General features: G+C 37.0%; 2 protein-coding genes across 3 annotated transcripts; one reads left to right on the plus strand and one right to left on the minus strand.

The window, feature by feature from the left end:
* Positions 1–487: 487 nt before the first annotated feature.
* Positions 488–7,080, plus strand: LOC306877517 (uncharacterized protein). 2 transcript variants are annotated; one of them, XM_079429307.1, is made up of 8 exons: positions 488–744; positions 836–941; positions 1,052–1,139; positions 1,732–1,952; positions 2,669–2,801; positions 2,913–3,024; positions 3,331–3,570; positions 5,689–7,080. In XM_079429307.1, the coding sequence occupies exons 2-8, from the start codon at positions 867–869 to the stop codon at positions 5,744–5,746; spliced, it is 927 nt and encodes a 308-aa protein (XP_079285433.1). In that variant the 5' UTR covers positions 488–744; positions 836–866; the 3' UTR covers positions 5,747–7,080. The 2 variants fall into 2 exon arrangements, with proteins under 2 accessions (XP_079285433.1, XP_079285434.1); XM_079429308.1 differs by having other exon boundaries at positions 496–656.
* A 4,269-nt stretch (positions 7,081–11,349) lies between these two features.
* On the minus strand, positions 11,350–23,725 carry LOC306877518 (endoribonuclease ZC3H12A-like). The gene is made up of 6 exons (XM_079429309.1): positions 23,657–23,725; positions 22,051–22,509; positions 20,438–20,577; positions 19,317–19,551; positions 19,107–19,213; positions 11,350–14,343 (listed from the first exon to the last, which is right to left on the minus strand). Exons 2-6 carry the CDS (start codon positions 22,404–22,406, stop codon positions 13,427–13,429), a joined length of 1,755 nt encoding a protein of 584 aa, XP_079285435.1. The 5' UTR covers positions 22,407–22,509; positions 23,657–23,725; the 3' UTR covers positions 11,350–13,426.
* Positions 23,726–25,366: the final 1,641 nt, after the last annotated feature.

Here is a 25,366-nt window from a genome sequence, read left to right on the forward strand (position 1 = left end):
ACATCTGGAGGATATCTGAGCTCATTACTATTTTTAGTTTGAAATCAGGAAATGGATACTTCTGCCATCTAGTGGCAGGACTGAAGCACCTGTCCCAAAAACACCTCAACCAAACTCGAAAAAATTCCTGTTATCTTATAATTGTGAAAAATAGTTAATAGATTATTTTATTAATGCATTCTAATTCATCTGTAAGTAGTCATCTATTATCAATATGATTGTGTAGTTTATTGCAAAGGACATTTTAGGACACTGGATACTTGAGGGTTTTGTGGTGGCAATTATTTTACTAAACCACAAACATCTTGCTAGATTGAGCTTGTTTTAGAGAAATCTGAGTGTGTTTAGTCCCTGATCACTGCTTACTGCTATACGCTGATATATGGACTTGGGAAAAATAGGATCGGGTACCAGATTTAGCATGTGATGGGACACTAGAGGAACACGTAACCCAGTCAGTAATGAGATTAGACAGGATTATGTCTCTGGACTCTTGATGTGTCTGCAGCAGGCTTGGTAGCAACAAGTTGGTGTGTGAACATGCCATCGGATAACCAAATGAAGAGAAACAAACCGACAGGTTAATTCTTATGCATGGAGGTTCAACAGGGATCTGTATTCGGCTATTGAAACATTCAACCAGCCATTGTGTCAAGGTATTTACCTGCTTCAGTGTTTTAAAGAAAACTAATTCCAGAATAGATTCCTCTTTCTCTTAAAGCCACAGCGGTTGGTAATCTGGTGGTGAGTCTTAAATCCAAATCAATCAGAATTTGAAGAGTTATTATACAGAACTGCTTTATCTGTTGTATTTCACCTACTGTATATATTGCAGACAATAGAGCACCATGTGAAATCTTCATAAAATGGCTACTTATGTACTGTGGTCAGCAGTTGTCTGGACTCTCAAGGGCCTGTTGTGCACATGGAGGTTTTTCTGGGTAATTATGTCCTCTTCATGTTAATGCATTCTATAAATATATTATAGTTTACTGTTTCGCTACACAAATCACTGATAAATCAAATCAAATGTGATTTATTTATACTATAGGTCAGCCCATATTGTGCTCTAAAATCTGCACCATTACCACAGCATGCAGCTGACACTGAGCATAAATTACCATCCAAACTGTCCCCAGGTAAATCCTAACATCACAGAAAAAAGTAATGATCAAAGCAACGTTTGCTGATTGTTTTTCAATTGTAATGTTCATACCTGACAATAGATGGCAGGCTAGTTTTGTGAAATAAGATTCTGTCAATAACACATTGCAACTTAAATCTACAAAGAAGCCTTTTAAACTAGAGCAAAACTGTTCTATATCTGACTTTTTATTGATGTAAAGGGAAAGTTTACCTAAAACACCTTGAATATCGGTCATTGATTAGACACCTTCATGTCATACAAAACCTTTATAATATCTTTCTTCTGAGGAAAACAAGAGAAGATAGTTTGAAGATATTATGTTTAAAGATATCATGTTTTTGTCAATACAGTGAAAGTAAATAGGGTTCCAAAACCAGGACTCCATGCACTGACTTTCACTAAAGAGACAAAAAACAATTCAGACATTTTTAGAAAAAAAAGGGTTTCGAATGACATACAAGTGAGTAAATAGCGACAGATTTTTCATTTTTAGGTGAACTGTCTTTTTAAATGTACTCCATTATCCATAGCAAAACAGAATCAGCATTTGCCAAAGTATTAATCTGTATAGTATAAATCTGCAGTTGTCCAGGATGTCAAACATCTGGCAAGGACAAATGCAGCATCAGAGAAGGCCAAACCAGAAAACTGTGTTCAGCCTGAACGCACAAGTGGCCTGTTCAAGAGACTGCTAAAGGCTGAGGGGGAGATTCAAGAACTGAAGATAGAGATTGCAAATCAGAGAGCATCATGGGAGATGCGGTTTGTTGAGCTGCAAAAGAGACAACATGATCTAAGAGACCAGGTATGTGGGTCTAATAATACTATTGTTTCTTCTGCATCGCTGGTTTGATTGCCTGGCTCTTTTGTTCAAAATGTATGCATTTTGTATTTTTTGGAAAATGACTAAAACTGCTTGATTATTTGGGATTAATTGGGATAGCAACAAGAACCAACAATGCTTATGGTTGCAGTACTTAAGAATGCTTGGTTTTAATGGCATCTCTGTTTATCAGTAAATGCTACTAGCATCGATCATGGCAGACAAGCTAGAATGCTAACTTTCATAGCATCAGTTTCACATCTTGAAGAATTTTTATGTGAAGGTGAAAGATGTCCCCATACAGATTTTTCAATGGGCTGAACGCTGCTTGGTTTGAAAATGACTCGTGTGAGCAGTGCTACATCGCTACACTATTAATAAAAGACAATTTAGACCAAAGTAGTTCCAAACAAAGCCAAATAAAACCACTGCAATATTGAGAAACACATCGTAGTGGTGTTTTATTCCTGAATGATTGGGTTTTCACCAAATCGGTTGAGTGAATTATTCAGTAACTCTATCATAAAGGCCGTCACTTCTTTCATTTCTGAGTAAATCATTGTTTTTTAACAAATTGGTTGAACAAATGATTAATGACTAACTCACATATTCAGTCACTTTTTACAGTGTGGGAACAGATATGATTTGAGTGGAACCTTTCTAAATTGTATTTTAATTGTGTGATGTGATCTTTTCAGCTGACCTCTGAGATTCTGGTAAGGACTGGAATACTGTACAGAGACACTGATTCAGAAGACGCAAATGAAGTCTTTCTAGAGTCTGGCTTGGAGAATGGACTCAATCCCGAGGAGAAGGAGCATGAATGTTCTAGTAAGAACTTCCTTTGGTGGACTGTCTGGATGTCAGAACTGCCTTTGTGTGAGGATAATTGAAATTAAATAAATTTGAAAAAATGAGTTAATCTCTTCCAACTTTCCATAGGTGGTCTCAGACACCAGCAAAAGGGACCTGATATGGAATTGCTTAGAGATGATGACAGTCAAACCTCCTGCCCATCAGACTCCAGAGCAGCTTCTGTCATGTCTAACATCAGGTATCTTTGATAAGTGTTTTAAGCTGGACATGTTCATGCATGCCCTGCTCCTATCATTGGAAAGTGCTGTCACAATAACGTTTTCCAGAGAACTGTGTTATAAACAGAAACATCTGACTGTGGAATGCAGTGCACTGACCAATCAGAAGCAAATATTCCAAAGAGTTGTTTAATAATGAATAAATCATTTAATAATTTGCACGAGTATAGTAAAGTGTTACATTTTGCATTAAATTTAAATTCCAATCTTAAACTTAATGTCCAATCTAAACACCATACTTGTGCTTGCATGACCTCTTTCTTCAGTGTAAGGTCTTGGAGGAGTGGACGGGGACCTCGTCGAGTGTTTGTACCCCACTCCCCTCTGGATCTGAAGATTGGGCACAGGGTCCGAATCATGTTACCCTCTGGACGGATCAACAATGGTACCTTACGCTACCTGGGCAACATACAAAACTCTCCCGAATACCATCTTGGCATAGAACTGGAGTTGGCTGATAATGTACAGCATGATGGCACCTATGAAGGACAGCGCTACTTTTACTGGTATGATCATTTTTCTTAACTTCAGCAATTCAGATGATGGGAAAATTTGTGTATACCTTCATGAAAAGACCAGATAAGAATCTCCACGGTAAAACATTGATCTTTTCAGCAACGTAGATATTGTATTTCAAGGTTATTTATAGATTCTTATTTAAATATTTAATATTTTTTACAAAATTTACCATATCAAACCTTCCTGGTAATATATTTGCCTTTTAGGACAGTGGTTCTGGACCAGTGACCCTCTCTTCATTATCCAGATCCCTTACCGACCTCATGAAATAAACTGTAGGCTATTGTCTTCCCATATTAAAGGTATAGTTCACCCAAAAATGAAAATTCAGTCATTAATTACTCAACCTCATGTCGTTCCAAACCCGTAAGACCTTTGTTCATCTTCGGAACACAAATTAAGATATTTTAGATGAAATCTGAGAGCTTTCTAACCCTGCATAGACAGCAAGGGTCCTTACACGATCAAGTTCCAGAAATGTAGCAAGGAGATCGGTAAAATAGTCCATGTGACATCAGGGGTTCAACCGTAATTTTATGAAGCTACGAGAATAATTTTGTGCACAAAGAAATGTAACATAATATAATAAAGTATAATAACAAGTTATCCTTTATTAGAGTACCCCAGAACGTAATCAACGTAATGAGTGTTGTTTACATTCATAATGCGCGCGCTGTCTACTGAACGTAAACAACGCTCATTACGTAACTCGGTAACGTAAGACGGTAACTCAGGGAGAAGAATTTCTGAATAAATTTATATTATTATTTTCTTTGCACACAAAAAGTATTCTCATAGCTCTCAGATTTAATCAAAAAATATCTTAATTTGTGTTTTGAAGATGAACAAAGGTCTTACGGGTTTGGAACGACATGAGGGTGAGTAATTAATGACATAATTTTCATTTTTGGTTGAACTATTCCTTTATTGTTGTTTCTTCTTCTTCTATCACTAAACAAGCATGTCATTGAATGCCAAATAACAAATTTGATTTGACTGGATAGTTGTAATATCATTATCTTTATATATATATATATATATAAAACAAATATATATATATATTGTTCATCAGAAGGAACAGTATATCAGCAAACACAAGCACTCTTATTATTATTTTTCCAATGGAAAACAAGAGCAAGGAAAAAAGCCAAAGGATTTATCTTAAATTTCTGGTTTGTTTAGCGATATCAGTTTTGATAATGTGTCTGGATTTTGAGTCTTGGTATACAGAAACAAACACTAAAGTAAAGTGTTGTTACTTGGAAATAATAAACTATCTTGTCTAGTCGCATTGGTGTAAACTGGCAGGTTTTATACCTTGTCTACACCAGATAAGAATGGCGCGACATGTCATATCAAAAGCAAATAGGACCCATTAATGTAAATGATACTGAAAGCATATGCAGCTGACTTGTTGCCTTGCTGCCCTATCAGGCAATGACTTTGCAGGCAGCATTTGTGCACCTTCCCAAACTGATTTCAGACAGACTTCTGAGGCAGCATAAAAGTTTAGTGATCTACAACAAAATAGAGAAAGCTTTGGTGATAACTAAACAAATATTTAATCACCACAATGCTAATACAATGCTAATTTCTTGCTAGAAATGAAGTGAAATGAAGTTTCCAAAAGCGGAAAAAGTGACCATCAAACACATCTTTCAGACGCCATCTTTAGCTCAGTTGTCACAGAAAATGCACAGCATAGTGTGATATCGTAGTCAGCGAAGGATACATCACTGCTGCCTTCAAAAGTTGATCAGATGAAGGTATCACAGCAGACAAGATGACACAGTCATTGGATTTGGATGTGGCTTGTTGTCTTTCCAGTTGCCACCTTAGTATGTTGCCTGCGGAGCCAGTATTTTTCAGCTTGTGGATGTGGCCACTGTCTGCATTATTCACATCCATGTGATTGATGATGTGTAGTGTAGACATCCAGTGTAGACAGCTGGGGCCATATTCCAGACCATATTCTTCTGTAAATACTTACAAGTTACTACTTGTCGTGATATGGCGTTTTGAGTAATATTGTTTTAAAAATAAATGATCTTCAGTGCTCTTCTTTCATTCTGATATTTCTTTTTTAATTTCCTCTTTCTCTTCAGTGACCCTGGACATGGTGCGTTTGTAGCATTCAGTAAATTGTTAATGGCTTGGGAGTAGATGCTCTTATTGGAACACTTAAGTGAAGACTCTCCAGGCCGCTCAACAGCACTCTTGCAACAGTTTGCTGTATGGATCCATAATAGAGTGCAGCAATGATGAAGTATTTTTATAGGCCAACCCAGAAGTTTACATTCCCTAGACAAAAACACAAAAGGCTTTGGATTATTGCAGAAATTATAAAGTAAAACAATAAAATGTACAGGTACATCTCAAATAATTAGTGAAAACTTTAATAAAGTGAAACTTTCATATATTTTAGATTCATTGCATGTAACGCAAAACATTTCAAAAGTTTTTTTTGTTTTAATTTTGATGATTAGAGCTTACAGCTCATGAAAGTCAAAAATCAGTATCTCAAAATATTAGAATATTTATATTTGAGTTTCAATTAATGATCATCTCTACAGTATAAATTCAGGGTATCTCTTGTTCTTTGAAACCACAATAATGGAGAAGACTGCTGACTTGGCAATGATCCAGAAGACGAACATTGACGCCCTCCACAAAGAGGGTAAGTCACAGAAGGTCATTACTGAAAGCTGTGGCTGTTCACAGAGTGCTGTATCAAAGCATATTAAATGCAAAGTTGACTGGAAGGAAGAATTTGGGTAGGAAAAGGTGCACAAGCAACAGGGATGACCACAAGCTTGAGAATACTGTCAAGCAAAGCTGATTCAAACACTTGGGAGAGCTTCACAAGGAGTGGACTGAAGCTGGAGTCAGTGCATTAAGAGTCTCCACGCTCAGACGTCTTCAGGAAAAGGACTACCAAGCCACTTCTGAACCAGAGACAACGTCAGAAGCGTCTTACCTGGGCTGTGGAGAAAAAGAACTGGACTGTTGCTCAGTGGTCCAAAGTCCTCTTTTCAGATGAAAGTAAATTGTGCATTTCATTTGGAAATCAAGGTCCCAGAGTCTGGAGGAAGAGTGGAGAGGCACAGAATCCATGTTGCTTGAAGTCCAGTGTGAAGTTTCCACAAGTTTCCATCCAGATTTTTCCATCCCATTACAAATACCTAAATTTGTTTTCCAGGGATTCATTTTATACTTGCAAAAAGCAGCATAAACAACATGAATGTGAGGATTCACGCACCTGCAGCGCTTCTGCAAACAAAGAAAAACATAAGCTTTTATATATAAAAGAAACAATATTTTTCTAAATAATTAATGAATTAACAAAACGAAAGAAAAAAAAACACTGCAACAATTAGCAGCCTATATGCAGAATTTCGGTTCATTTTTGTGAAAGCGGCAGTTTTCCTTTATTTCACAAAACTACGTTTTGTTTTTTATTGTGAATGTACACAAATAAAATATTTTGAATAGTTTTGAATAATGTCTTACTCTTATATGACCATAAATGAAGGAGTAGGCTAGTGCAAGTTGTTTCCACTTTTACAAGGAAAAAAACAAACGAAAAAAACCTGCAAGTGATCGCGCAGGCGCCTCACGCGCAGTTAACCCTCTGGGGCCTGAGGTGATTTTGGGGCCCTTGAGATGTTTTGACATGCCCTGATATTTGTGCTTATTTCAGCTACTTATAACATACTATTGACCAACATGTATTTTTTTTGTATTCAGCACAAACTGTGCTACAAGATTTTTTAGAAAAAAAATATTATGCGTGGTTAGTAAGTTTTGGGGAAAACAATGTAGCTGAAATAAGGCCATAAAAGCCACACTACATAGTCCTGAATAAGACTTTTGAGCAATCAGTCTTGTAGGCTAGACTATTTACTTCACAATTATGTGAAAATCATTCTGCTTAATCATACACAGAAAACAATATATTAATTTAAATATAGCCTCCACAACGCAGCCTGTTCATGTCATAATAAAATACAGTCAGACAAATATATTGAAGAAACATGAAAAAAATATTTTATTTTCCCTCACTCCACAGCAAATCATTTAAATTTAACGGTAGAAAGAACTCAGAACAAAACAAGAATAAAAATATAAGAAGCTAACAAGCCAAAATGAATTAATTTAAACTTTTGTACTTCACGTTCCAATATATAAAACAAAATGTGCTTGGCATAATATCACAGGGTTATGAAGCTGAAAGGCACGGACTACAGGCTATTAAACTGAACAGTGCACTGTAAAAAAAAAGAATAATAATCATGTAATCGTAGGCTAGCCTACTAACACCAAATTACCATAAGTATGTTTGAGAAGTAACTCGTCTTTTTCTTACCATGTATAAAATTATTTTAGATACAATTTAATAATATGAATATGATTTAATTCGCTTTTGAACTACAGGGAAACGGTGCTTTAACGTGAGAAACACCATGAACACGGACGCTGCCTATAGGCTAATTCTGTCATGTGACACCACATTTATTTGCATTAAAGCCCCTTTAACCTTTAATTTTTGCGACATTTGAAGTATCGATATGGAATTTATGCGCTAAAGTTAAACGGAAAGATTTTGTTGACACATGAGAAATTTAATCGATAATTGGCATTTCCATCAGCTATATCGTAAATATTTTAAAGCGCTAAATATTTTTTTCGGAAAAATATCCTTGGATGGAAACCTGGAGTGATGATTTGGGCCGCTATCAAAGCAACCTGGGCTTCCATTACACCTGAGCAGTGCCACAGGCTGATTGCCTCCATGCCACGCTGCATTGATGCAGTAATTCATGCAAAAGGAGACCCAACCAAGTATTGAGCGCATAGAAATGAACATACTTGCAGAAGCCTGACATTTCTGTTTAAAATATCCTTTTTTTATTGATCTTATGTAATATTCTAATTTTCTAAGACACTGAATTTTGGGTTTTCATTATCTGTAAGCCATAATCGTCAAAATTTCAAGAAATAAAGGCTTGAAATATTTCACTCTATGTGTAATGAATCTATATAATATATGGGTTTCACTTTCTGAAAATATTGACCTTTTTCATGATATTAAATTTTTTTGAGATGTACTTGTAAGTAAACATGGTCACATGACTTCAATGTCACCAATATTACTGTACATACCAAAAACTTTATTTAAAACATTTTCCCTGAAGGTTTGAGTTTTAATAGTATGCAATGGCATGATTATAAACACAAGGAGGCTGTGAAACTGGCTAGTGAGTAGATGAGTTTACCTGTTCAGTTTGAACACGTTTAATGTCCTTTGTCATTTGTTAGCGACCACCTTTATCAAGACAAGCAAAAGCTTTAAAAACACTAAGGGGTTTACTGATGCATTTTGTGTCATAGAATAAAATGGGACAATATCTTAGGCTTTTGTTAACCACTTCAACCAAAAACCCATCAAAAAACAAATTCACTTCAGGACGATGGAAACGGAAGTGCTAAAATGCTAACTTTTTCCAGGTTTGGCCGACAAAAACACATCATTCCTTCAGGACTACTTGTGTATAGTGTAACTCTACTAGTACAATAACTTGTAACTGGCAAACAGGTGACCTTATATGTTACCATAAAGGTGAAGAGGGTAATTTCTGCAGCACTAGTGACACCAAATGTAATAGCAAAAATGAAATAACCAAAAACTATTAATCCCACCCCAAAATTGTGCCATTGGATGGACATGGTAGCAATGTTTTGAAAGTGGCATCGACTTATGAATGTATTAGCTACTGCTGTCATTTTTACCAAGAAATCACATGTGTGATCATGTGATTCGTATGAAAACATATGATTTTTAGAAAATAAGTAAGCATGAAGGGACACCCCTAACCCGAACCTAAATGGGACGTAAGCAGATGTACAAAAAATGACAAATTAGCCACCAATTCTGCATGTATGTGTAAATATAGTTATGAATTGCCATGAGATTGTGTTGGAATCTGCACTTTTTCATATTTATAACTGTTGTGGAAATTCTGTATTAAAATATATACTCAAATATCCGCAGAGCTGAGATAGGAAGACTCATATCAGTAAGTTAAACAGATCAAATGATCCAAAATATTTCCATACAAGGAACAGGTATGTGTAAGAGAGTGATGGTGGGTGATCAAATTCTGTGGAATTCTGTTGCATTCCATGCATGTCTGCTTATTGCCAATATCCGTTAATGCAAATGAAAGACACACCCTATTGAATATGGATAAAGAGAACATTTAAACAGCCATCCGAGGTAAAAACCACTCATCTCTGCTGCATTCAAAAATATAATATTCACAAGAGGCCAGGTGTGTTCTCCAGGATGCACTTATCAAAAGATTTGCCCTGTTTATTGAAGGATGTGTTCTGATGTTTCAGGAAAGAGACTGGACCAATACATGTTATTCCCCATTCATGGAAATTAAGATGATTTCTTTTTTTTTTGTATCAAACATGTTCACCCACAGACTTCTCAAAGATAAATGATAATGCTCATGTTACCAAAAGTAATAATGTTACACACGTCTTAAGCAAAAGTGTTGGTTATTTTTGTCACTGAACTTCCTCGTACGAAGAAAGCAAATCACATTCCTATGGATTAAGATAAGGAAATAAACAACGATCACATGATTTATAGGGAGCTGCTTTGCATTGTCATAAAACTTTTTGGTGCTTGTGAACTTCCTTCTTCCTTGTAGATGTAAATACATAAATATATTGTCAAAGATAGAGGGAAGGACAGAGAGAAAGAGAGAGAGGGAGAGGGAAATTTATACATAATTTGACATTGAATAATGACATGCACAATCTACCCAGATTTACTATTCAAATTAAATAAACTGTCATATCCTTTTGTAAATACAGGACATAAGTCAAATGTAATATTTTCATGTCACTACATTTTAACTTGTTATATTTATATAACAGAACTTCATAATCTCTCATTACAACTAATAACTAATAACATTAGCAAACGTTTTTACCCACACGCAGTATTTTTAGGTGGGTCATCGTTACCATCAAGGTAGACATGGATAAACAATTCTTTGAAAAGCAGTTGTTATAATAATACAATTGAATAAAGTAACAAATAGCACAAAATATTTTGTGTTGAATGTAAAGGTGCGTCTAAGTAATGGATTAAATGGAATGTAGTTCAGATGCCAGTTAAAACACTGCCATCAGTCACGAATAAAATCAAAACAGAAACTATTTCACAGAAACATTTGATTTCGTGACAACAGCAGGTTTCCCAGCTTGTCAACATGCATGTTAACATAAAACACTTATGCATCTGGTATTACTGGTTAATCTCCATCTAAAAACATTGTGCTTTTTTTTTTTTTTTTTTATAATTATGATGCATGCAGTATTTCTACAGCTCATATTATTTGAGAGACTACAGTATGTGTATATTTTAAAACAGGATTGCTAAACTTGGATGCAGGATTATTTAAATCATAAACGTTTTAATGAAACCAGTAAATTGAACATAAGAAATATGCGTATTGATTTATATTGATGTTTGTAAAAAATAATCATGAAGGCTGTGTTTGTCAGTTACTAATTATGATGTCACTGGTTGCATGGGAGATGTCTCTGTATTTTGGGGGAATTTTTTATGATTTTTTATTACTTACTGTGGTTTTGTTATTATTGTCATTTTCAATTTTATTAATTATAACATTTTAATTAATGAAGGTAGTGAGATGACGTGTACCAAAAACTGCCCAATCCACATTTAGCTTTTTATTTATTTATTCAATTTTATTACATATTTTTTTATTATTGCTGTTTAAGGGACAAGGAGCAAGAAGTAAAATTTTTCCCCATTGCATTTGCCAATACAACATTGAGAACTTATTTCCTGTTCACATTAATGATTACAATGCACTGGCAGGATATAAACATGTTGCAAGTTGCTACTTGGACACCATGAACTACACACAACAAGCTATGTTAAAGCAGTTAATTTGGTAACACTTTACTTAAATCCTTTATATATATAATGCATTAAAAGAAGTTTTAATTATGTCTTGTAATGCACTTAATAATGCATTGTATGAACAAATGAATTATTGTTTCCACAGTTATAATACATTACATTACATAAAAACTCATTGTTACATCTTTAGAAAGTATAAAACATGAAAAACAAACAAATATTACAATGCATTTTAAATTTGGTCACAATTATTTTTTTCTGAAAAAAACAATGCATTACAATTTACATTATGAATAACTTTAATGCAGTATACATAAAGGCTTTAAGTGTTATTGCTGATTTTATGAAATTTTTAGAACGAGAAAATACCAATAAAAGCATAAAATATAATGTCTATGGAACATCTTTGCTAACAGATGCTATAATTAAAAATCTGCTAAGACTGTCTCCTCTGAAGAGAAAACATGAAACTGTACAAACTCATACTCACTGACAGTGACTTTGAATTTATTCACATTAATATAGATATTAGAAGACATACAAGTGTGTTGTGATTACACAAATAACTATATGTTCATCTGAAAACAGTGGATAAAACATCAGCATATATTATAATAATAACTTTCATCATTATGTTGAATTGACACATCTAAAGCCTAATATTTTTAAATGATATTCATTGTATAATATACACCATTATGTCAAAACTTTGACAAGCACAAATGCAAAGCATAACTACTTAGTACAAAGAATTTGCTCTTCTCTTGTTTGAGAGCAGATGTTTGAACAATGAGATGATGCAAGTCAATTTTGCATAGAAGGAAAGATGTGAGATGTCCTTTGTACATTCAAATTGTCAAAATCAACAAGCTCAGAGTTACACAGCAGAACCAACCTGATATGAAACGGAACATTGAAGCACAATTAAAGATGATGTCCAGCACTGTGGTAAGTTTCAAATACTACAATGTATCACAGAGTCAAATCACAGTGCTTGACGTAAGTATCAAAATAAAAAAAAACATCAGGGGATTCCCACCCACAATAATTGAATCAAAGAAATACAACGAAAAGACAAAGAATCACACCTACTACTATTTGAAGTCATTCTGTGGTGGAGCTGATTTGAATGAACAATTAGCAGCAGACGTACTAAGTAGAAAATTACTCTGAACATTGAAAACAGGGAGGTTCCGTAATGACTGCAATTACATGCAACTATATTTAGAATGCTCAAATTACATTTCAGCTTCTGTCCAAAACCAAATCTGTAGCCTTCGAGCCAAGGTATTGTAGTTTGCTACACGTCAGGAGCAACAATTGATGCAATGTGCATCAACCTCTTAAAAAACATCTAGACACACATTTGACTTTTTTAGTCATACATAGCTACCACATGTACTATGTGATAAGTCATTCAGGGTTTTGAGACTTTAAAGAGCACGAAAAACAGAAAAGAGCTACCAAAGCTAGAGGGGAAAAAAATACAATTGCATACCTTTAGAGATACAACAGCTTGTCAATGGGACAGTACCCTTAAATGGACATATCTGTGTACCTTATCTACCCCTCGAAGGTGCATATTAGTAATAGGTACCTTTAAAGTAGTATTAAATAATAGTAGTAGTAATAGGTACAACAAACTACTACTATGAAATTTTAAGGGTAAAAATGTACAAAGTTCAAGGAGTAAAAGGTGTATACCTTCGAGTTAAAATAGGTACCTAAAATAGGACTACTACAGACTGTTTTAAGGGTAAAAAAAGTACCCCTAAAGGTACAATGTTTGCGCATTCTTTCTGAGAGTGTAGATACTCTTTTTTTTGAGAAACTTGGCATGCAGTCTTTTTTTATGGTCCCAAAGTTTCAATGATTCAGAAGAACTCTCCTCTGGACTTGAGTTTGAGAATCTCTGCCGCCAGCTGCTGCGCATCTTTCAGCTGCGGGAACATTTCCATAACTTTGTTTACATGATGCGGGTTAAAAATCGCATGGAGTTTCTTCCTGACCTCCTCTCTTTCTTCCTGGAAAGCATTGGACTGTGGCATGGCTGAGTGCTGCTGATTTCCGTAGACATCGGGAGACCTGTGCGAGCTAGGACAGGGTAAAGGTTCAGGTAAACTAGTTGCCTGTGGTAAGAAGTAAGGGTAAGACCAGGCACCGTAAGCAGGGTGATTATAACGCTGGATGGGGTTGGGCAGAGGTAGGGAGCTGTAGGCACCAAAGTTGGGCTGATAGTTGGAGAAAGGACTCATGTTGTCATAGTAGCGCTGGCCACCTGCAGGTACACCGAGGTTACCAGACATTGGTGGATGACTGGATCTCGTCCTATGCAACTCATCAATGCTCTGGGACGGATCTGAAAACTGGCTTTCGTAGGATCCAAGCCCTGAGTCAGAACTGAAAATGGACGAAGGGTTTGTTGGGTAAGGTGCTTGCAGACTGGTTCTGTCTACCGAAGCACTGCGTTGTCCCACTGTGGCTGTATTTAAGGGCTTTTTGGTGGACAAAATTTCATCCCAGTACTGGAGCATAACATCCCTGCCATTAGAGCTCTTGGGATCCAAGTTGAGCTTTTGTTCCAGTTCTTGCTCCAAGGAGGGTGAGCTGGACCCAAAACCAGGGTCATTTTTTGGGTACATGCCTCTTAGTGGCCCAGTTACTCTGCTTTCCTCTTTTGAACCAGACAGTCTGGCATTCTCTCGAAGCTCATCGGCTAGAGAACGCTGTGACTGGTTTGTGCGCTCAGGGTGGTAGAACTTGCACTTGATCCCATATGTGCACTTTTTTCCTGAAGAGTAAAAAGACAAATGTGTTATAAGGTATACTTCAGGAATGTGCAACATCGGTCCTGGAGGGTCATGGTCCTGAGTTTAGTTCCATTCATAATCATAGACACCTGTCTGAAATTTTCTAGCAACCCTGGAGACATAGGTTAGATGTGTGTTTGATTAGGGATGTAACTAAACTCTGCAGGACAGTAGCCCTCCAAGACCAGATTAGCCAGATCTTTGGTCTACTTCAGAGGTACCCTGCAGAGTTTTGCTCCAACCTTGATAAAAACCCTATCAAGTCTGTAGCTTTCTAGTAAACCTTGACTTTTGCTGCCTTCACGTGCTATCGGAAATTTCCTATTTCCCACTAATGAAGTTGTGATTATGAGCTTGTCGTATTCAAGTGCTTTAATGTCGGATGCAGTTTGCTGACAATTCTGGAATTTTGGTCAAATACTAGGCTTGCTGCGATAGACGGTTTTGGCGGTGATACCGGTGTTAAGCCGCAACACCGGTTATGTCACTTGCCCACCGCGGCACCGTCCCTCACCGTCATTTTGATTTTTTTAATAGTAAAAAAATAATTTAGTTCAGTTAAAGAACAGACACTACAATTAAAACTGAACGCGGCTGCTCAATGAAGCACACCAAACAAACGACGGTCGCGCATCACAGATCAGATTTCCTTTACCTGTGAGGAGAGTGAGTCGAGCTGACTGACTAGAAGAGTGAGGTGAGACAGACAAGACGATGGCAGAATTTCAAAACGAAATGTAAAAGCGCATGTTTTAAAAATATTTTGGATTTTGAAAAGCCTGTCATTGACCTGCTATTTATCTAAGGTGATGGAAGGTTTTTTTAACATTTGTTTCTCATTTATTTGGTTCCACAGTATTTGCTGATTTTTATTTTATTTAAACTGTGTGATTTTTTCCACATTATTTTACATCAAGGAGTATGCAGTCCGTGCCTCCAAACTTTCTTAATCGTTTTGCTAATAAATGTTCTACGTTTTATAATTATTTCTTCCTCAGTCTTTACTGATTTTCAGTTTCGTATACCTATTTAAAATTTGTTATTTGTTATTTTATAGTAGGCATATAGTATGGTGTATTTTTATTCAAGTCAAGTCAAGTTGAGCTTTATTGTCATTCTGCTACATGTGGGGACATACAGTGGAACAAAATGTTGTGCCTCACAGGACCACGGTGCTACATAAATACAGACATACAACAATGAAGTAAAAAAACACTGTAAACCTATACACAACTAACCTACTGACATATTTTAACTATAAGTATACTATATATAAATATTTACCCAATACAAACTAAAAAAAAAGATAAGAAATACAAACTATATGAATGCTTCACATAAATACTGTACATGAGCAAAGAGAAACATTTTGAGTCAAGCAGCTAGTTGGGGAACAGTGTGTGGTTGTTGTAGGTGGCTGCCTCTTTAAACATGTTCCAGTCTGTGCACTGAAAGCAGTCCTGTAGTGTTGGGGTAGCATCATTTGGCCAAATTGTGATGAGTTTTTGAACCGGTTTGGCAAATTTGAGAAGTGGACTGTATGCTGGGATTAGCATAACAGAGATGTGGTCCGAGTACCCGAAGTGGGGGCAGGGTACAGCCTTGTAAGCGTTCTTTAATGTTGTGTAAACAAAGTCCAGTGTGTTGTTTCCCCTTGTTGCAAAGTTCACATGTTGGTAGAACTTTGGCAAAACTGTCTTTAAGTTTGCGTGGTTGAAGTCACCGGCTATGATGAAAAAGCCGTCGGGGTTATTTGTTTGTTGTTCACTGATGGCGCTATACAGTTCACGAAGCGTGTCCTTAGCGTTTGCACACGGGGGAATGTAAACCGCGACAATAACAATGACCGTGAACTCCCGCAGCAGATAGAACGGTCGACACTTCACAAACATAAACTCCACCAGCGATGAACAGTGTTTTGATAATACCGCAGCATTGTTACACCAGTCTTTGTTGATATACACACACAAGCCACCTCCGCGGGTCTTCCCAGATAGTGATGAATCTCTATCCGCTCGGAAGCTGGTTAGCCCGTGCTGCTGATTGGCGTAGTCCGGGATGTTGTCGTTTAGCCATGTTTCGGTGAAAACAAACAACAATCCCTTGCCTCATGCTTTGTAGACCGACTGAGTTGAATTAAGTCCAGTTTGTTTTCCAGAGAGCGAACGTTTGAGAGCATGAGTGTTGGAAGAGCCGGTCTTGTGGGGTTAGCCCTTAGCCTAGCTTGTATACCTCCGCGCTTACCGCGCTTCCGTCCTCTCTCACATCGCTTGCGACGCTGCCTTGTGCGGGTAGCGTCAGTAGGCGAGGCCGCGGTCTCGAGGTGCGGATCCAGCAGGAAACAAAGGCCTCGTAGCTTCTCAGTAGCCGCCAGCGAGAGATGGTGTTTGTACGCGTTGCCGATATCCAAAAGGCTTCGGCGATCATATATGTGTTTTGGAGTGATTTCCTTGTGAGTTAGCAGTAATTTTACACTATTTGGAGACGAACAGACAACATTAAAAGACATAAAAGCACCGTCTTTGGGACCCAGAGCAGCCACTGCGTCTGACCGCGCCGCCATCTTGGATTATTCATTTTGTTAATAAAGGTTATATGTTGTATTTTGTTGTTTTGCATCAATTGATGCCGAATTGCCGCTAATATAAAAGTGAAAGTAAAATTGGCACGGTGCTTTTACAAGCTATTTAAAAGCAGAGGAAAGTGAGGGAAAGTGGGAAAACTCAAACGACCTAAAAATAAACTGCTTGACGCCAAATTGCCTCTATTTCTTAAAAGTGAAAATAAAACACGCACGGAGCTTTTACAAGCTATTTAAAACCGAAGGAAAGCGAGGAAAAGCTCAAACGATCCTCACCATCACAACCCTATCAAATACATGCTTATTTCGCTGCTTATAAAACATACAATATGCTTCGAATGATCGTTCACATCTAGCCTATAAATACACTACTTTAGTGACAAGACAAAGGGATGTAGTTGTTGTGAGAACAGCATTGACGGCACCAATGGTTGTCCCCTCCACCATGTTTAAAGTTTATGACCCGCCCAACTTGGAAACTCGGGTATCAAAATGATTTCAGAATTTCCCAGTAGTAAATACGACTTGAGAGGCCGTTCACGTCCAATTTCTGATTAGGAAACTCATATTTAAGATAATTCCGATAGCATGTGAAGGCAACATTAGAAGTAACCTTGATTAGCTTGTTCAGGTGTGTTCGATTAGGGTTGGAACTAAACTCTGCAAGACTGTGGCGCTCCACTCCTGGTCTACTTCCTTCTCTTCATGCACCTTGTATGTTGACAGAGTGAATCCAGCTCATGGAGACCAACTCCCCTGCAAAGTTTATTTCCAACTTGCTTCGAAACACCTGCCTGTGATTTTCAAGTAATCCTGAAGACCTCGATTCAGGTATGTTTGATTAGGGTTGGAGCTAAACTCTGTAGGACAGTGGGTCTCCATGAGCAGGACTGAAGACCTCTGAGAGTTACACAGAGTTAGGTCAAATACTAGGGCTATCAATTGACTGAATTACATTCAATGCAGATTTATTAAAGGACTTATATTATGCTTTTTGATTTCACCTTTAGTGTGTAATAGCTTTTTGTGCACGTAAACCAGAAATGCCCAAACCTATTCCAGGAGGGCCGCTGTCCTGCAGTTTTTAGCTCCAACCCTAATTAAACACACATGAACCAGCTAATCAAGGACTTTAGACTCACAAGAAACTTCCAGGCAAGAGTGTTGGAGCTGGTTGCAAATAAACTCTGCAGGACCTTGGCCTTCTAGGGGCAGGATCGGTCACCCCCAATGTAAAGTTGATGCTAATGGGATTTAATCTCTTTAGTAGAAAAAAAATAAAACATTTGCCTAAAATATCTTGTTTGTAGTCATGCTATTACATCAGTGACTTAGCTACGTCATCACATTACACATTTGCATAATGCCCGCTTACTGGCTACTTTAGCCTGCCCTCAAGGAACAGCTGGATAGGTGATTTTACTACGTCAAATATACACTGTTTGGACATTGTATGGAATTTCAATACCAACACCGCAGTTATTATAGAAATCATTCTGTTTACAGCTGCCCATGAAGCCTCTGGAGCTGAAACCCAATTATGGTAAAGAGTGTTACATTTTTGTTACACTCTTTAAATGGCTGACTAATCACAACAGACTGGGCCAGCTTTCAGAAAGGCGGCCTTAAAGAGACAGGGGCTAAAATGTTTCAGGCAGAGGTTAATGTGCAGTATTAGTAAAATAATGTGCTTTTTTGAACTTTAAATTATGTACTCTATTCTAGCAGACCCAAAAAATGTAATTATGAAATTGTAAATTAGCATAATATGAGAAATTTAATCAATTTAATTACCATCAAATCACATATATAGAATTTGCTAAGAAAATTCAAAGACATTAAACTAATGTGGCAGTTGAAAGCAGACTTTACAATAGTTTAAGAAGTCATAATACCATTTTGTTTTGTTTTCTTATAATTGACCATGAGCTCATCACTGGCCTACAGGGTGTTATATCTGGCTGTAAATGTCTTTGATGGCAGGAAATTCCATTATTACGAAATATGGGTTGAGTCATTGGACAAAATGATGTCCATTTTTCATTGCACTATATTTTTTATAATTAATTGCACTGAACTAATACATTAAATTGACAGCCCTAGAAATGTATTGGTTTATATGGCATACATGATTCCGAGTGATAGAAACTGATAAGTACTTACCATATGGACAGAGTTGTCGCTTGTGGTCAAGCAACATCGCTTTTTTACGAAGAAAATTATCTAAATTGGGTCCATGACGGCCGAGAGGGTCATCAGGTGGCATGAACCTGTCCAAGAGGATCGTGTTGATGGTTATTTAAATGAATAGGAATAAGAACAGGCACTACAAAAAGCATTAGCAGCTCCTAAAGAATAGTTGTAAGAACGTACTTGTCATTAACAAAGGAGTACATAAGCAATCTCTCCTCAATGCAACGCTTCCACTCCGGACGTTCACTTTGCAGGTCACGATATGTGTCGTTGGACACTATAATGCCGTCCAGATCATGAGCTAATTTAACAATAAAGCGATCATCATAGCAGACCACGCGCTTCCCTCCGACCCTTCGTGAAGGTGTAAACACAAGAATCTTCTTCCTTTCCAGCTCTTCTAAAATATGCTGATCTGGAAACAAAGACAAACACATTTTATATTTTGCATCATCTTTGTGGACATTTTTAGCATGAGTTTGGAAAGAAGGCTGTCTTTCTTACTGCCATGGGACATTATTTACCAGTTGCTGATAGAATAACTGGACCATAACATCCATCAAATTGAAACAATTATTATAGACAACTCCTTTAATTAACCTTGCTTGACCAGTTTTCTACATTACAGATACATAACAAATGGTTATTCCATTTGTTATGACCATATCAAATGTTACTTTGAGAAGGCGGTAAACTAAAAGATTCCAAAGAACACGGGCCATCATCTTTGAAACAGGGAAGAGGCAATAATTCATCACACCGCACCAGACTCGATTAAAGATTCACAATGAAACTGTAGGTGATAAGGAAACTCTTGAACTTCCTGGTGGGGAATTCCCAGTGACACCTGCAGGAAACTGAACTCTTCCTTATTCGTCTTGTTTTGTTATTACTGTTCTTGCTCGAATTGATTTGAGGAATTTGAGCAGGGGTGTACACAAAAAAAACAGATATAATTTTTTGGATTCTTTGATCAATATGATGTTCAGCATATTTTTAAAATGTAAATCTTTTTTAACCGTATAAATGTCTTCACTGTCTCTTTTGATAAATTGAAAGCGCCCTTGCTGAATAAAAGTTTTTATTTCTTCAAATAAAATCTTACTGACCTCAAACCTTTGAACGGTAGTGTATGTTTACTGAAAAACCTGCCAAAAAATACTGCTGAAGAAAATGATTTCTGTGCAATGTGAAGTATAGGCTTATCTGCATCTTTGCAGTCAGCTGGGTGTTTTCGCTCTTCAGACAAACCGGTCTGTGATGACTAATTTTTACCAAAAGTGCCGAGGGAGTGTCTCTACCTGAAATAGGTACATCAGGCCTGGGCTGCTCTTTTCTCCAGGAAGGCACAAATACAGTGATATTTCTGTGTCCTCGGTCAAGGAAGTAATTAACTGCCAGCTGAATCCCACGGCAGGAAAACACTTCCTTGTTCCCATGACTGAAAGAGAACAAGAGAAACAGTAAAATAAAGAGAAAGAAATTAGTTTGGCACATGAGTAAATCAGTGAATATGCATGCCAAAAACCACTGGTCTGTATAAATGTTAGAGGGCTTTGGTGGTTATGTTGCTTTTTCAGCATCTTACGCCATGAATATAATGTTCCTTATTGGCATGCCACGTCAAATTATTAATTCTTACATTTTTAAAAGTCTCCTTACAAGTCCTGTGTGAATGGCTCCTTAAATATTCTTGGTGCTCAATAACTATTGTTTTTAATGAAGAACATACATTTCTTGAAAGTTCATGAAGTTTTGCTAAAGTGGTTAATCCGTTCAATGCATCAACACTATCAGTTTTTTTTAATGCGAAAAGTATATTGAATTCCAAGCGTTGATTCAGTAAACCTAAAACTAAGCAGTTTGATCCATCGCAATTTTTTTCAGATGTAGACATTGGAAATACTTGTAGCAATAATGCAACTAGAAGGCATGCTAAAACACAACCTGATTTGCATAATCTCATTATGGAGTACTACAACAGTATAACAACTGGAATGCAAACTGTAGTTGTTGAAAGATGCATGTCAGACATATTTTTAGTATTACTGATAAAAACCCCAAAGAGATAAGACAGATAGAAATGATGACAGAATTGTTTGCTTTGACTGGGAAGCTACATCCAACAAAACACACGAAAGAATAACAGCCATTTCCATTACGTCATGATGCTATTGCAAATATCAATGCATCAATTGCCTTTCACACACAAATGTGTGTGAAGAGTTGTAACTTACTACCATCTCTCTTAGACTACTTATAAACCCTTCATTTCAAGGAAGTATGTCTTTCACAAAATTCCCTAATGTGACTTTTGCAGAATGCATGACCAAAAATGTGTTTAGCATGAGGCCTTGCTCTCTTGGTAACGAAATGGTTAAAACAGTGTGTATTATTTGCATATTGGAGAACAGAAAAGCATGGACAAAGGGGAAGTACAGACCTTTTCAGAAGAACCAGGTCTAAGTTTAAGCACAAAGGCAATATGAGTAATTCACTACGGGAAGTGGTAAGTCATATTACATTAAACACACTAGTTACTACTTTTAAAATTAATTATTAATCAATTGATGTTTCTTCCAAATAAAGAGCTATTAACAAATCTGTATTTGTGCCATTATTTGGATGTGAGATTCACATTTTTAAAAAACTCATTATGTTACAACAATCTAAGGTGGTCCAACATAAAAAAGAAAAGAAAAAAAAAAGTGGAATGAAAGTGAAAGCCTTGTATAATTTGGGAAAAGTTTATTCACAACCAGAGCACAGCTGTCATGAATTTCCCTTTGTAACGGCAACTTGCTGATACTTGTTAAACTGGCAAAGACTCAACTCAGCTTAGTTTTCAATCTCCATTCTCTTTCCATTGAAAAATCACATAAGAGAAACCAAGCCAGTAGTACCATGTCCTCACCTCATGGCCACGTTGCTGCCATCAATAACAACAGGCTTCAGGTCACTTTCGGGTTCAGTGGTGTCCTCCAGTATTGAGCCCTGTGCCCTAGATGAGCTTCCTCCCCGATGGGGCAAACTGAACCCACCGTCATCGCTGTCAGAGCTAGAGGAGGGCACAGCCTTGGCCCCTGAACGCACCAGCTCCCCCAGCACCGCGTTGGTGTCCGTCCCCAGGCCAAGCTTCCTCAGGGCGGCCTTCACCTCTTGTGGAGAGTAACCCAGCTTACGAAAGAAGTCTACCTTCATCTGCAGGTCATGGAGGTCAGGTCCGTCTTGGCCCAGGCCAGTGGGTTGATGGTAACACCTCGACTGCATCCCGCCGAATGTTGGATGTTTGATGTTCTGGGGGTTTTCAGAGCAAGAGCTACTGTGTCGTCCATATGCTGCTCTGACATGTTGCTCTTGCTTCCGAATAAGGCTGAAACATAAACAAATAAATGGTAAATAAAATGTAAACAGTAGAACAAGGTAATATTTTATATATCTTTATACAAACACATATTTTATGCATTACATCATTTGATCTTCATGAATTCAATCATTCATTCAGGAACAACACCATTACAGTGACCATATCATTTATGTATAAGTGCAATTCAATCCTCCATCAACCTCCTCCCAAAAATAATAAACAAATTCATGCATTGATATTGCAATAAAATAAAAAAATAATAATAAAGTTTTAGTCTTGTAATTTAGAATACTTGTTAGAATAAAGTACATTTTAAAAATGGTAATCTGTCCTTCAGAGGTTACATATGTTTTCGTGTTGTTTCCGAGTTGACTTTGATATTTATTTGCAATAGTGTCAGAATTCTGATATATACTAGGCCTGTGAAAATGGTCCAGTGCATGCAAAATACATCGAGATCAACCGAGTAGTGACTTGCTATTTTACTAAAAATGTTGGAAATGGCTTTAAATCTGTTTCCAGACTGTTCAGTGGGCTCAAGCATCATATTTAAAATAATGGTAACATGTACTCCAATGCATTTGATAAACAAAAATCAGTTTATAGAGGTTTATATCAGGTGTAGTTTTCCCTTTTATTGATGTTCTACTAATTTGCATTTGCTTTTACTAATTGCTGCAATATTTACATTTAAGGCAGTCTGTGCATCTGTTTATTTAAATTGCACATTGCATGTGTCATTTGTTAAATTCTAAATGGTTAATAAATGACATATACACTTGCCCTACTTTTACAACACTTTCCACGAAAAGTTCCTGATTCATTGATTACATAAGATATGGCATATACAGTGCTTTTAAACTCCTACGGACACAGGGTTATAATACAAACATACACGAGTAAACTCTATTATACAGTACTGCCAAGACGCGAGGATACAGCTTCTTCTGCGTTTCAAGATCGAGGGGGCCTTCAGCTCAGACCCCGGGTGAAGGACTACAGAAACTTATAGACCATTTGTAGTTTTGAAGTAAGAATAATGAAGCGTTACTTTAATGTAAAATACTGACAGTTTAAATGCCTGTCTCAGCTGTTACACAACAGACGTTTCTTATAAACGTTTCCAAACTAAAACAGAATAACTTAGACCTACCATATTCTCTCAATGATGAGTCCGGTGATCTGTAACGCGCGCGCGTGCGTATGTGTGTGCGTGCTAGAAAGTACTGATCTTGTGTTTTATGACGTGTTTTACCTTTCCTGCTTTACTTCCTGCTCCAGGTAACTCGACCTGTTTCACTCCCGAAGAGAGAGAGAGAGAGAGAGAGAGAGAGAGAGAGACTTTGCTGGCCTTAATACACTAGACAAACGACCACATTTACATTAAAATTATTATTTTTTTATTCTTATTTTCTAATCTTCATTCATTTTTAAAAAACATTTCTTTAGACAGTTTTTCATTTTCATTTTTATTTTTTCAGTTCCTGTATTTCTGTCACCAACTTCCTATTGTATATTTTTATTGTATTGTTTTGTCCTTTTGGCACTATTAGTATACTGATTAGAAAATTAAGATTTGTGTTTTTGTATTATTTTCATGACAGTAAATAGACATTTCCCCCATACTGTACATTACCATGATTCATGGGTATATATATATATATATATATATATATATATATATATTATATAATTATTTAATTCATTTTATTTTGCCATTATTTTCAATACGTTTTAAAAAAATTGATTCTCAATACTTTAATATTGTATCATTTTTTATTTTCTTTTGATTTTGGGTGGGAATTTACCTGGATATGACAGAAAACACTTTCAAGGAACTGCTTGTAATATATATATATATACAGTGGGTACGGAAAGTATTCAGACCCCCTTAAATTTTTCACTCTTTGTTATATTGCAGCCATTTGCTAAAATCATTTAAGTTCCTTTTTTTTTCTCATTAATGTACACACAGCACCCCATATTGACAGAAAAACACAGAATTGTTGACATTTTTGCAGATTTATTAAAAAAGAAAAACTGAAGTATCACATGGTCCTAAGTATTCAGACCCTTTGCTGTGACACTCATATATTTAACTCAGGTGCTGTCCATTTCTTCGGATCATCCTTGAGATGGTTCTACACCTTCATTTGAGTCCAGCTGTGTTTGATTATACTGACTGGACTTAATTAGGAAAGCCACACACCTGTCTATATAAGACCTTACAGCTCACAGTGCATGTCAGAGCAAATGAGAATCATGAGGTCAAAGGAACTGCCTGAAGAGCTCAGAGACAGAATTGTGGCACAGATCTGGCCATGGTTACAAAAAAATTTCTGCTGCACTTAAGGTTCCTAAGAGCACAGTGGCATCCATAATCCTTAAATGGATGACGTTTGGGACGACCAGAACCCTTCTTAGAGCTGGCCGTCCGGGCCAAACTGAGCTATCGGGGGAGAAGAGCCTTGGTGAGAGAGGTAAAGAAGAACCTAAAGATCACTGTGGCTGAGCTCCAGAGATGCAGTCGGGAGATGGGAGAAAGTTGTAGAAAGTCAACCATCACTGCAGCCCTCCACCAGTCGGGGCTTTATGGCAGAGTGGCCCGACAGAAGCCTCTCCTCAGTGCAAGACACATGAAAGCCTGCATGGAGTTTGCTAAAAAACACCTGAAGATTCTCTGGTCTGTTGAGGCCAAGATATAACTTTTTGGCCTTAATTCTAAGCGGTATGTGTGGAGAAAACCAGGCACTGCTCATCACCTGTCCAATACAGTCCCAACAGTGAAGCATGGTGGTGGCAGCATCATGCTGTGGGGGTGTTTTTCAGCTGCAGGGACAGGACGACTGGTTGCAATCGAGGG

This window comes from Barbus barbus (assembly GCF_936440315.1).
Source record: "Barbus barbus genome assembly, chromosome: 12".
Taxonomy (NCBI): Eukaryota; Metazoa; Chordata; class Actinopteri; order Cypriniformes; family Cyprinidae; genus Barbus; species Barbus barbus.